Here is a 13,139-nt window from a genome sequence, read left to right on the forward strand (position 1 = left end):
GTCCCAGTTTCTGCGTGAGGCTTGTTTCTCGCCGCCATCGACATTTTCATTTCAACCCCCTACTTCGTTCACGCACGGTCAATTTTTCTGTCCAACTTACCCTTTTCTTTAGCCCGTTATTTTCTACTGCGAAACTTCACGCTGATATAAAAAATTTATTAAAGTAAAATTTGCGTTTGTAAATTCCCATTAAAGAATAAGCGTTTGAAAGCAGATTCGACGCGAAGTTATTAGTACAGATTATTATTTCTATTTTGCTTTCGTTTTATTTCAGGAATGTCCCGGGGAGCAGAAGGACTTCCGGGCGAAACAATGCGCCGAATTCAACAGCGTACCGTTCGAGGGGGTTTACTACGAGTGAGTATCGAAAATGATTTTTTGCGAGGCATCCTGTCAGCGTATCGCTGGGGATCGTTTCGGGACTCCCGATGGAGTTCCTGGATACGCGGTGAATGTGATTTATCGTCGACGTCATAGTCGACAGGGGAGGGTCACGGCCTTTTCGGGGATCTCCGACGAGATCTAATGGTCGTTCGAAGCTGAAATCCGCGCTCGTTTAAATTCGCATTCGACGCGTGATTCCGCGTCCGCGATGCGCAGACATCGAAACACGAAACTCGTTTACTGAAAGCACATTTTTTCGAAACAAAGCCGTTCCGTCAATTTCGTTCCTCACACCTTCGCATTCGTATCGTTCTCTTTCTTTTTTATTCTAGAGATGCCTAATGGAAACGAGGTTGAATACGGTTTCAGACGTTCACGGTGTTCACTTTCTCAGAGTTTCATGGCAAATTTTAGTTAAACGACGCAGGCTTCTGATTGGACTATAAATTCTAAATTTGGCCGTATCGTTCAATTTAAAGTACGCCGGTCGTTAACCTAGGGAGACCTACGCGGTGTTATTTTGCAGTTAACGTCGTTATATACTGTTGTAAACGCGGGTTACATTAATTTTGCCCGCGTTTCAGCTGGCGGACGCTATAAAACTATATATAGTCCCATTTAAAAAATGATGCTGACTCAGCTTTTTATACTTCGACGTTGAAAATGAAATTGAACGGTGATGTCATAGTTCCACCCCTACTTTAAACATATTCAAATAATGCCTCTCAAAATTTCGTGCGTCTTTTTTTGAACATCGCACAGTACGAAAGAATAATATTTACAGACTATATTACGTGTTACATTCTAAATCGATAACTGCAGTATTAAAGCTCCCAAACAAAAATGAAATAATTAGCGTTTAAGGGTTAACGATATGAAAAAAAATAATTTCTTACATGGCGTGCCGTCGTTACAAAATGTTACGTTATACCCGTGACAGTGTAGTAAGAAGGAAGTAATGGGAGGAATGCGCGTTAATAAATATAAAACGCTCGCGCGCGATTTCCAAGTGCGCTGGCGTTGTAGAGGCGTTGTTAAAAAGTTTGAGGTGTCCCGGAAAAAACCGTGGAGGACCAGTTATCGAGGAGATCGATGACGATCGCCGGATCTTCGCGCCATAAAACGGCCAACAGCGAGACTAATCGCGCAAAATCGTTCGTAGCTGGATCCCGTACACCGGTGGGCCGAACAAGTGCGAATTGAATTGCATGCCACGCGGCGAGCGTTTCTTCTACAGGCACAGGCTGACGGTGATCGACGGGACGCCGTGCGTGGCTGAGAAGAACGACGTCTGTGTCGAAGGGAAATGCATGGTGAGTTAACGATCACCGATTCACCGCGACGGGACCAACGCGAATTCAGTTTCCGTTTGTCCCGTCTCGTTTTACCCCAGATACCACGAGATGCCTTACGAGCGTCTCGTTTTTTTCATCTGACCAACTCGCGTCTTGCGTGGACGTAATCTGAACGACGAAACGACATCGAAGATGATATATTATTAAAATAGTGAGTAGTTCTTGAGGACGTTCGCCAGACTTGCGCGAAACGTTCTCATACGAGTCGTTTAAATGTTCATTTTGTACGTACCTTGGACAATTTATCTACCTGGTGTTCCTTTAAAATGTCTGAAAGATTTAGATGCGGCTAAAAATGTATAAACGTTCACAATTGTGACGACTTTTAAGAAGTTTTGTTGGTTAAGAATGAACGTTTTTCAATTATCTGTTCTTTGGGACGTGAGATATTTAAGTGATCTGATTAGAAGGTTTCTAGGGCTGTTCGAAGGTTATATATACGTTCTCAGGGACTATTTATGAACAGTGAATGCTAAACGTCGTTAGAATAAATCATGGAGAGATGTATCGACATGGTAATTTCTCTTTCATTGCTAGCATGTTGGTTGCGACATGATGCTTGGAAGCGACGTAAAGGAGGACGCTTGCAGGGAATGCGGTGGCGATGGATCAAATTGTAACACCGTTTCTGGTTTGTTCGACACTGATGATCTTCAAGCTGGTACGCCTACATTTTTTCATTCTTCACTACATCATATATACATTGTTCTTTCTCAATTCAATGTATTATTACAATGTTTAGTATGTCTAAATTCATGCTCATCGAATTTTCTTTAGGATACATCGACACCATACTAATTCCTCAAGGAGCAACGAACATAGTTGTGAAAGAGATCGAACCATCCAACAATTATTTAGGTAAATAGATCGAAACGCTATAATGGTACTTCTGTGTACATTGCTACATCTGAAATAAGTATTGAGTAATCCTATATCGGCAGCTATTAGAAACACTTCGGGGCATTATTATCTAAATGGAAACTGGAGGATAGATTTTCCGCGAAGCCTGAAATTCGCAGGGACGATATTCCATTATTCGCGAGATCCGCAGGGTTTCTCAGCACCCGATACCATTACCGCTTTAGGACCGACGAGCGAACCAATTTACGTGGTGGTAAGTGGGCGTGCATCGCTCTTAAACAGTAAATTACAGCATCGTGTAATCAAAAATGATAGCCATTTTCAAGTGAAATTATTCATTCAAATGGCACTGTCACTTTCTACTTTGCACCTATCCTAACATACAAAAGCTAATTGCAATTATACAGAAATAATTTTAATTCAGTCCTTTAAAGATCAAACGTTCTTTTAGCAGTCCAAATAAAACGATACACATTTTATTTGTTCCATAATAAAAGCCTTCGTTTTCACGAGGCTTTTCCTATTCGATAGACGAAGTAAAGAAGGCAATGTAAACAATAGTTCGCGTAATTCTCTTCGACAGCTACTATATCAGGACCACAACGTTGGCGTGCACTACGAGTACAGTATCCCGAAGAGAATTTCGCAGCAGACCGACGCGGACAGCTACACGTGGCTAACCGACGAGTTTTCCGTATGCAGTGCGACTTGCGGCGGAGGTAATATTTCCAAAATTAATCCAGCCAACCTAAGCCCACGGTGGAGCGTAATTAATAATCGAATCACCCGTACGCAGCCCGTGTTACCGGTAGACATCGATTCTAAATTTGATCACGCAATTTGATCACGCGGTCCGACGCTGCGGCCCGGACGAACGTTTATTAATTAATATGGTTTCCATTTAGCGTACACGCGGCAGATCGTTCGTACGTTTAATTATCGGATCGGATCGGCGGGTCGATCGTTAAAGGTGAAGGTTGTACGTTTACGCTGGCTCTGGGAGCAGGTATCCCTTTCTAACTCTGAAATGGAATTCGTTATGATCCACTCGGTGGAATCTGACTATTTAATCGCCAAGTAATGTTATCACACTAAAGACATTATTCTAAGAGTATAGTACAGAGAGGTTTGCTTCGAAATAGAAGAATGCTACATAAAATAAATAAAAGTACAACTGAAGTATAATTACTGAGAATTACTGTTGTATCGAAGGTTATCAATCGAGACGCGTGGCCTGCGTGCGAAGAAGGGACAACCAGCCGGTGGATGATAGCCTCTGCGATCCTCAGATGGAACCAGATGACACACAGGCTTGTAACATGGACCCGTGTCCACCTGTGTGGGTGGAGGGCGAATGGGGTCCTTGTAGCAAGCACTGCGGCGAGGGAGCTGTGCAGAGCAGAGAGATCAAATGCGAGCAGGTCATCTCTGGTGGAATCCTCACGTTGGTGGACGATAGTCAGTGTCTGGAGAAGGTGGGACCAAAAGGGCCGACCAGCCAGGAGTGTAACAAGGACGTCGCCTGCCCCCAGTTCCACGTTGGCCCATGGAAACCGGTACGAGTTACTCGATCGCTTAAACTATTATTCGAAAAAGACAACGCTAACTATATAAATACTTCTATCCTCGTGTGATATAAAATAATAATATAAATGTTTAGAAACGTGTTTGCCTTTCCTATCGATTCGTTTTTTAATGGTAGCGTTTACAAGTGGAGGCTCATACGTTCTTCAGTGGTTGATTGAACTAAAACAGAAGTATTTGCTCTGTAATTGAATAGTGCGATCACCTGTGCGGGCCAGGCAAGCAAACTAGGAAAGTGACTTGCTACAAGAAGGTCGAAGGCAAGATCGAAGTGTTGGAGGACCAAGCTTGCGAGGGAGAGGTCCCTGAGCGTGAGAAACCTTGCGAGCTGAGACCCTGCGCCGGCCTCGACTGGGTCACGTCGGATTGGAGTGGTGTAAGCTAGCAATTTTTTCACGCGATACTACCCGAACTCGCGTTCATCCCCATTTTAAGTATCCCCGGTGAAAAATACAGGCTTTTCGTAGAAAGATTTTTGGCAAGTAATATTACGAGAGCGTCGTGTAAATGAAAAGTGTCCTCCCGTTCCTTTGCCTTCGCGGCACGGACGCTCTTTCTAATCTTTATTTGTGGCTCTTGGTCACTCGGTAGTGCGACGACAAGTGTGGACTGTCTCGAGAGACCAGGACCACCCAATGCGCCACTCAAGATGGAACCGTTTATCCGGACGAGAAGTGCGACGCTGAAAAGAAACCGGAATTGTCGCGAGGTTGCGAAATCCTTAAAGAGTGCGAGTTCCTTTGGTTCGCTTCTCAATGGAGTAGCGTAAGTTATTTTCACGAGAAGGTCCTTCTCTCCCTCTCTTTCTCTTTCAATAAAGTAATCTCTTCGTTTGATTATTCATGATTGATATTTATTTGTACATGATTGATAATAGTAATAATAGTTCACGTTTGATTACGATTTCTACGAAATGTGTAGTCTGTAGGATGTCTGTTACGAGAATGTCACGTTTGTATTTGTCCAAGTCACACTTGACACATAACTTTTCGGTCCCATAGTGTTCAGCGAAATGTGGGTCAGGTGTACAGACGCGCAAAGTGTTCTGCGGCTCGTACGACGACGAGACGATAAAGAAAGTGCCGGACGAGAACTGCGACGCGGACAAGAAATTCAATGATACGAAAGAGTGCACCGCTGAAAATGAGTGCAAAGGTGAATGGTTCGCTGGTCCATGGAGCAAGGTAATACACTCAGAATAGTCTGCGCAGAATTTTCATAGAATTTCATCTAAAAAAACTCAACAAAGTTGAACAATTCTGATCGTTATCTCTGTGCGATGCTTCTTGAGAGCTGTGATTTTGATGAAACGAACGCTCGTTTTTCGTAGAGGCTCTTATTGCTACTGTGAGATATTCCCAAGGAATAAACCGCTTGCCGTGTTCCCCTGGTCGCCAAAGAAATCCAATATCTTCGACGGCATTATAGCGAGCCTAACAAGAAGCGTTCGCCTCAAATTTCTTCCATTAATCACCTTACCGTGTTCCAGTGCTCAAAACCGTGCGGCGGAGGCATGATGTCTCGCAAGGTGATTTGCATGAGGGACAATATGACAGCTCCAAACGACAACTGTGGCTCCAATACGATCATGTTCTCCACGGAAAACTGCAACAGCCAACCGTGCGAAGAAGGTACACCGCGATCAATTTTTAATCTTTACTTAAAATATTTTACACTTGGGAAAGCATTGGTCAATGAGTTCGAAAACAGATAAAACTTGTCAATTTAACACAAATCTCGTTGCCAGATGGAGTGATACCAATGCAGCCAGAGAAATTCGCAGACCTCACCGACGAGGACGAAGAGTGCGAAGTGTACGAGGATGAAGACTTCGTAACAGTCTCCTCTAGCCTCTCTCCCAATGTAAGTAATATCTAATCGCAGTTAATTAAACGTCTACATAGTCTCATACCTTCTATCATGCGTATGCTATATGCTCACAATTTTTTCGTTTGCATTAACGCGACTATATTTCTTATAACAGGATAAATCCAGTGGAATGGCGGACCTTACAGAGGCAACGCCTTTGAGTTCACCGGATACGAGCAGATCCAGCGACACGTCCGAACAAATGCTAGGCGACGCGCCCTATACCAGAGGCGACATAACTCCGGAATTCACTGGAAGCGGCGAGGGGAGCGGCACAGATTTCACTGATATCTTCACGGACACGTACACGTACACGAACGAGTACGACTCGACGATCGAAGGCAGTGGAGCCACAGAAATTACGGACGAAGACGAGCTGTTTACCACAGTGCCAGGAATCACGGACTCCGAGGTGACAGAGGAGACGATCGATGGATCGACTGTAGATTTCAGCGAAGGGACCACTGAGGAATCGATGACGGAAGAAACACCAGTATCTGGCGGTAGGTTAATGAAGATACGACCATAAAATTGGTTTTGTAAGTTATTTAAGTTATGCGTGTTTCTTTTTTATTATCGATCAGAGACAGACATGGTCACGGAATCTGGTGCAGTCGAAGAAACGACGACCGGATCGAGTGAGCAAACTTCTGAGATGCCAGAATCCACGGTTTCCTCCGAGAGCGAAGCGACAGAAGCCTCTGAGGGCAGTACAGTCTCGTCGGCAACGGAAGCTACGGAAATGGAAGCCACTGGACCGACGGAGACCACAGAGTCAGGTGCAACCACTTCCTCGTCGGAAACTGAGAGCAGCGTTACGGAAGAAAGTGTCTCGACGGATATGACTGTCACTCAGGAGTCTGGTAAGTAGAATTGGTATTTAAGATCTCCTATTTTCAACAGTTTCTTATCTGCAATTATAATTACTATATTGTACTCGTTATTAATTCTTCTTCTCTTGGTAATTGCATTCTTTTTTTCTTGCTTTCGATAACGCCAGGAGTCACAGATGAATCGACCGTATCAGGAGAGACCACAGAACCTGGCGCCACTGAAGGAACTACGGAATCAGGACCCACAGAGCCAACGATGTCCACAGAATCGGGTGCCACAGAGGAATCTAGTGAATCAGGACCCACAGAACCATCAATGTCCACGGAATTAGGCGCCACGGACGAAACCACAGAATCTGGAGCTACGACTGAGTCTGGACCAACCGAAGCTACGGAATCAACTGAATCTGGAGCGACTGCTGAGACTACCGCGTCCGGTATGACGGAAACTACGGAATCTGGTCAAACTACTGAATCTGGCGAGACCACTGAACCTGGCGAGACTACGGAATCTGGTCAAACTACTGAATCTGGCGCGACTACTGAGTCTGGCCAAACCACTGAAGTTGGCGAGACTACTGAGTCTGGTCAAACTACTGAATCTGGTGCAACTACTGAATCTGGTACCACTACTGAATCTGGTATAACTACTGGATCTGGTGAGACCACTGAATCTGGTCTGACAACTGAAGTTGGTCAAACTACTGAGTCTGGTCTAACTACTGAAGCTGGCGAGACCACTGAATCTGGTGCCACTACTGAATCTGGTATGACTACTGAATCTGGTGCCACAACTGAACCTGGTGCCACTACTGAATCTGGTGCCACAACTGAACCTGGTATGACTACTGAATCTGGTGCCACAACTGAACCTGGTATGACTACTGAACCTGGTGCCACGACTGAATCTGGTATGACTACTGAATCTGGTGCCACGACTGAATCTGGCGCCACAACTGAATCTGGTGCCACGACTGAATCTGGCGCCACAACTGAAGCTGGAGAAACTACAGAGTCGGGAGCAACGACTGAAAGCGGTGAAACCACTGTATCTGGCGTGACAGAGACCACTGTTTCTGGGTTGACACCCTCCACCGAAGAGGAAGACGTGGATACGACTGGAAAAACGCACGGTAGGCCTAATAGTTTTGCTGGTTTACTAATTACATTTATTTATAGTAAAGTTATATATACAGCTTCAAAAATGCAGGATAATAAAATCGACGAAGCGCTAAAAATGATACGCATTCAATGTCTTGTTTCAGTAACTGAATTGTGGACGACCATCGGCCCAGAAGAGATCACGCGCAAGCATCGCGTGTGCAAAGTGCCGAGGAAGAAGAAGACCTGCAAAACCTCGCCTTTCGGCTGCTGTTACGATGGTATCACCGCGGCGGAAGGACCTTTCGATCAAGGATGTCCAACACCGCAAACTTGCAACGACACTAAACATGGTTGCTGTCCTGATGGTGTGTCTCCAGCCAGTGGACCCGAAAACCAGGGTTGCCCTGAATCCCACTGCGAGGAGACGCTGTTTGGTTGCTGCCCTGATGGCGTTACCATTGCTGAAGGCAACGATTTCGAGGGATGCAAGAAGCCTTGTAACGAAACAGAGTTAGTTGGATTGAAAATATTTTTTAAAGCTCGCGATATTTATTATTTTCTGTCCTTTTAATATTTAGAAAAATAACAAATTGAAAATAGAGGTGACAATGATATTAAATTGAATAAATATTCCAGATTTGGATGCTGTCCGGATAACGAGACACCCGCTAGCGGAGAAGACAACATGGGATGCTGCAATATCACTGAATTCGGTTGCTGTCCAGATGGAATCAAGCCTGCTACTGGACCAGATGGAGAAGGTACATCGAATTCAATAGACGGTTAAAATTGTACATTATCATTGAGAGATTTAATCGAATTAATTGTGCAGGTTGCGAGGAAGAAGTCACATCAGTTACACCTCTCACAGAAGAATATGAAACAACTACTACTGTACAGGAAGACTGCGCTAACACCACGTATGGTTGCTGTCCAGATGGTGTATCAACTGCAACTGGCACGAATTTCGAGGGTTGCGGAGTTATCAACGCAGAGAACTGTACTCTGTCGTACTTTGGATGCTGTCCTGATGGCGTTGCACCAGGTTTGTCTAATATAAACTCACAAAAAAAGAAGAAAACAAAGTCGATCTGCTTTCCAGTTTTTAAATTAACCTCCATGCTATTACAATACGATCATTCCATATAAAAAAAAATAGAAAAGAAAATAAAAATCCACAGCACTCGGACCCAACAACCACGGCTGTCACATGCCCTGCGAGAACAGTACTTATGGCTGTTGCCAAGATGGCACCACCCCAGCGCACGGCCCTAATGGAGAGGGTTGCTGTCTGTCGACACCATACAAGTGTTGTCCAGACAACATACTCCCTGCTCGTGGACCCAACTTCTATGGCTGTGGATGTCAGTACTCGAGATTCGGTTGCTGTCCGGATAACAGCACTGCGGCTCGTGGATCGAACAACGAGGGCTGCGGCTGCAAGTACACGCCTCATGGCTGCTGTCCGAATCGCTTTACGCCAGCCACGGGTCCCAATTACGAGGGCTGTCCTTGTTACACCTATCAGTTTGGTTGCTGTCCTGATGGAATCACTATCGCCAAAGGACCTCACGGACAAGGTAATTCGATTAAGAAAATAGTAGTTTTAGAAATCCATAGTATATGAGTTAGTGTATTGGAATCTTTTATTTGAAAGTATGCGTTTTGAATTTTTATTAAAAGGTGACTTCAAAGAGTTAATCAATTTAATTCTAAATAAAAGAGCATATACCAATTTTGGTAATTTTATTTAGCAGATGATAAATTCTAAGTTATCGAATAAGTAAAGGACTAATGATTAACTGTTCATCTCTGCTCATGGGGGGGAAGGTTAATTAAAACTCGTATCCCATAGCGTGGCAAGCGCGAAGCCGCGACTAACAGCGTTGTTCCTACAAACTTACAGGCTGCGGTTGCGAGAACACCGAATTCAAGTGCTGCTCCGACGGCAGAACTCCAGCGAAGGGTCCGAACTTCGCCGGATGCACTTGCGACGCGTCCAAGTACGGATGTTGCCCCGACGGAGTGGAGGAGGCGCAGGGTGAGAACTTCGAGGGGTGCCTGTCTGTCCCGTCGACCCCTGGATTGGCGTGCGCGTTGGAGAAGGACAGAGGATCCTGTCGGGACTTCACCGTCAAATGGTACTTCGACACAGAGTACGGTGGCTGTTCGCGGTTCTGGTACGGTGGCTGCGAGGGTAACGACAATCGATTCAAAACTCAGGAGGAGTGTAAGGAGGTCTGCGTGCAGCCTAAAGGAAAAGGTAAAACGAAGGAGAAATATTTCTCACTGTATTCAAAATGATATTAAATGTAATCGAATACAATACATTATTTAATTGTAATAATAATCCGTGTCGAAGATAGACGATTAATTTTTCGTGGAATAACTTTACAGATGCCTGCTTCTTACCAAAGATCTCTGGGCCCTGCGAAGGATACGTCCCCACTTGGTACTACGACGCTGGTAGAAAACAATGCGGTCAGTTCGTGTACAGTGGATGTCTTGGAAACGCGAATAAATTTAAGACCAGAGAGGAGTGCGAAGAACTTTGCGTCACTCCTGATGATCTTGGTAACTGGATCTATTTTTCACATCTTTCTCTCAAATGTTTATCAAACATTGTAAAATAAGTTTGTGTTTTCTCTGCGCGAAGATGCTTGCGAGCAGACGAAGGAGCCAGGTCCTTGCGAGGGCAACTTCACCAGATGGTTCTACAACGCGGAGTCGCAAGTCTGCGAGCAGTTCCGGTACGGTGGTTGCAAAGGAAACGACAACAACTTCCCCACAGAGATCGCTTGCCACCAGCAGTGCTTGCAGCCTGGCAGAAGACGAGGTACGTTCGCGCGTCGTTGCTCCTTTGATTCGAGATCCGCACGTGTCACGCTCGTTTTTTTTTTTCGCCTGGACCATGTTTTTTTCCATTAGAGAGACATTTTTGCTCGACACGTTCCGTGGTGTTTCAGATGTTTTTTTTTTCCCGACAGTGGAACGAATCAAAGGAAACGTATATTCCGTGTGCCAACCGTTTCGATGGCTGTTTTTTATTTTTACTTTCGGAGCGACCTTTTTGCAGTTGATTTTTGTCGACCACGAAGCGAATAGAAACACGGCTCGTAACACGAACACGGTGGTGGAATTTATAGATACAATCTCTCGAGAGAGAAAATTTGGGAGGTAATAGGGTTTGAATGAACAAACGTGCAAGTTTGTGCAAAATTAATTTTTTTGTTGGTACCGATATTTTTTTATTATTGGTAAAATTTTAAAATTTCTCAATCCCAATAATCGAAACTAAATTGCCAGAAATCTCTCATAAAATAGATATGTACGATTAACTCTGAAACACTGCATCAATTTTACTAATGGGATTGGAATTCATAATTTTCGTTAATAATTTCACGATTTAATGATTAATTCTGGCGATTTAGCGTATTTACCCGTACATCACGCCAACAACTACAATATCAGACACACGATATCGGCAAACATTCAGGCATCACACGCGACATCGAATCGCCAATCGGCATTACCGACCATTACCAGTTAATACAAACGCAACCCAGTTTAACTCTGTGCAACTACCATATTTCCAGTAAAACTGACAGACGTGTGCCGCCTGGAGAAAGATCCCGGGCCTTGTTCGGGCTCTATGTTACGCTGGTATTATGACGCAGCGCGTCAGACGTGTAGCCAATTTATTTACAGCGGTTGTAAAGGCAACGGGAATAAATTCCGTACGCGTGCTGCCTGCGAGCAGCGCTGCCCCGTAAAAGGTATCAGAAAACAAGAAAACAAAAATCGACCAGAGAATCGCAGAGAAAAGTGCTCTGCTTTAAGTAAAGCATATGAGAGAAACTGAGAGATACTGTGAGACAAGCTTCCCTGCTTCGTGAATAATAGCGTCGCTCGCAAGTAGAAAGTAGAGTCGTTTCTCGTTTCTGGGGTACATTGATGGGATGATGATACGTTGAACATCGTTCAGATTAGTCGAGTTTGCTCGATTGATTCGAACGACGTTTGATCGAAAGACGACTCTGAATGTTGTGTCGCTGGTGATGGTTCGTTTGTTCTCCACTTGTGGCCACTGCAGGACACTCCTGTCGAGAGAAGCACTTCTACAAGTCCGATAGCTCTCTAGTCGCACATGCTACAGTCTCTAGTAATAATTATGATTCCACTTCACCGTGGATTGCGATCGTTCGTACACGCGTTGCCATTTATGGGTACTCTGTGTACGGAGGAAGGCACACTTTCTGGTCGAACTGCACGCGAGAGCATATATTACACGCGACACTAGCCATTTTTTCGCGATAGAGTATGAAAATGGAGATAAAATAGCTGCAAAGAAATAACGCTTACTCTTTCAGAGATTTCAGACACGTTTACTTCTACGAGTAGTTACTGTGCATCGATCAACTTTCTGCGGTTCGTCGATTTTCTGAGGTTCATTTGATGGTCCCAAATGTGACGTTTCTATTCGAGCAATACGTATCCAGATTATTTGTGAAGGAGGTTCTGTTTTTAATTTTAAGATAACCGCAGATGGTTTAAACGATGCAGGAATCTAATATTGCATGACGTAATAATAAATGCGATTAACAGATACTTGCTTGCTGCCGCGAGCCGAAGGTAACTGCGGTGAGAAGCAGTCTCGATGGTACTTCGATCAGTCGGAGAATCGGTGCATGCCATTCTATTATACTGGTTGCGGTGGAAATAAAAATAATTTCGAATCTAGGGACGCATGCGAGTCTGATTGCCCTGCTGTAATTGGTAAGACTTCGTCTGATTACTTTAAAAAAAGAGAAAAAAGAAACACGTAACACTGTATCGTCCTTTTCGCGTGACAAATCTCTTTTGTGCGATCAAAGAATTAGCTTAGCAAAAGGATGAGAGTTCATTGTTGATTCAGGCATTCGATTAGTATTGAATATAAAACTCGAAGGTTTCGAAAATGGTAAATATTGAACTCTCATCGATTTACTGTCGCTTTAACACTTTCAATAAATTTCTTATTTCACGAATCACGAGAAATGAAACGCTGCTTGTAACACATTAACGCTTCCTCTGGCACGGTGTTTCGTTCGAATTAGTATCGTCCCTCTCTTGCGTAATTATCCTCGACGTTGATTGCACCGTACGCACG

General features: G+C 44.3%; 1 protein-coding gene across 5 annotated transcripts in view; it reads left to right on the forward strand.

Annotated features, from left to right (window-relative positions):
- The window catches only part of Ppn (proteoglycan-like sulfated glycoprotein papilin), a 121,327-nt gene that overhangs the window by 102,105 nt on the left and 6,083 nt on the right, over window positions 1-13,139 (forward strand). For 3 of the 5 annotated variants that reach the window (XM_076906626.1, XM_076906629.1, XM_076906625.1), the window contains exons 5-27: window positions 275-357; window positions 1,547-1,697; window positions 2,277-2,400; window positions 2,517-2,597; window positions 2,681-2,853; window positions 3,184-3,319; window positions 3,813-4,156; window positions 4,381-4,560; window positions 4,776-4,949; window positions 5,186-5,368; window positions 5,674-5,815; window positions 5,932-6,047; window positions 6,169-6,556; window positions 6,638-6,916; window positions 7,054-8,019; window positions 8,152-8,500; window positions 8,627-8,751; window positions 8,823-9,035; window positions 9,172-9,570; window positions 9,897-10,253; window positions 10,388-10,564; window positions 10,647-10,826; window positions 11,587-11,766. In XM_076906626.1, coding sequence (XP_076762741.1) covers window positions 275-357; window positions 1,547-1,697; window positions 2,277-2,400; window positions 2,517-2,597; window positions 2,681-2,853; window positions 3,184-3,319; window positions 3,813-4,156; window positions 4,381-4,560; window positions 4,776-4,949; window positions 5,186-5,368; window positions 5,674-5,815; window positions 5,932-6,047; window positions 6,169-6,556; window positions 6,638-6,916; window positions 7,054-8,019; window positions 8,152-8,500; window positions 8,627-8,751; window positions 8,823-9,035; window positions 9,172-9,570; window positions 9,897-10,253; window positions 10,388-10,564; window positions 10,647-10,826; window positions 11,587-11,766 — 5,500 coding nt within the window. Of the gene's footprint in view, window positions 1-274; window positions 358-1,546; window positions 1,698-2,276; window positions 2,401-2,516; window positions 2,598-2,680; window positions 2,854-3,183; window positions 3,320-3,812; window positions 4,157-4,380; window positions 4,561-4,775; window positions 4,950-5,185; window positions 5,369-5,673; window positions 5,816-5,931; window positions 6,048-6,168; window positions 6,557-6,637; window positions 6,917-7,053; window positions 8,020-8,151; window positions 8,501-8,626; window positions 8,752-8,822; window positions 9,036-9,171; window positions 9,571-9,896; window positions 10,254-10,387; window positions 10,565-10,646; window positions 10,827-11,586; window positions 11,767-12,595; window positions 12,767-13,139 lie in introns of all 5 variants that reach the window. The other 2 variants (XM_076906627.1, XM_076906628.1) reach the window with 2 other exon arrangements.

This window comes from Xylocopa sonorina, chromosome 13 (assembly GCF_050948175.1).
Source record: "Xylocopa sonorina isolate GNS202 chromosome 13, iyXylSono1_principal, whole genome shotgun sequence".
Lineage (NCBI taxonomy): Eukaryota > Metazoa > Arthropoda > Insecta > Hymenoptera > Apidae > Xylocopa > Xylocopa sonorina.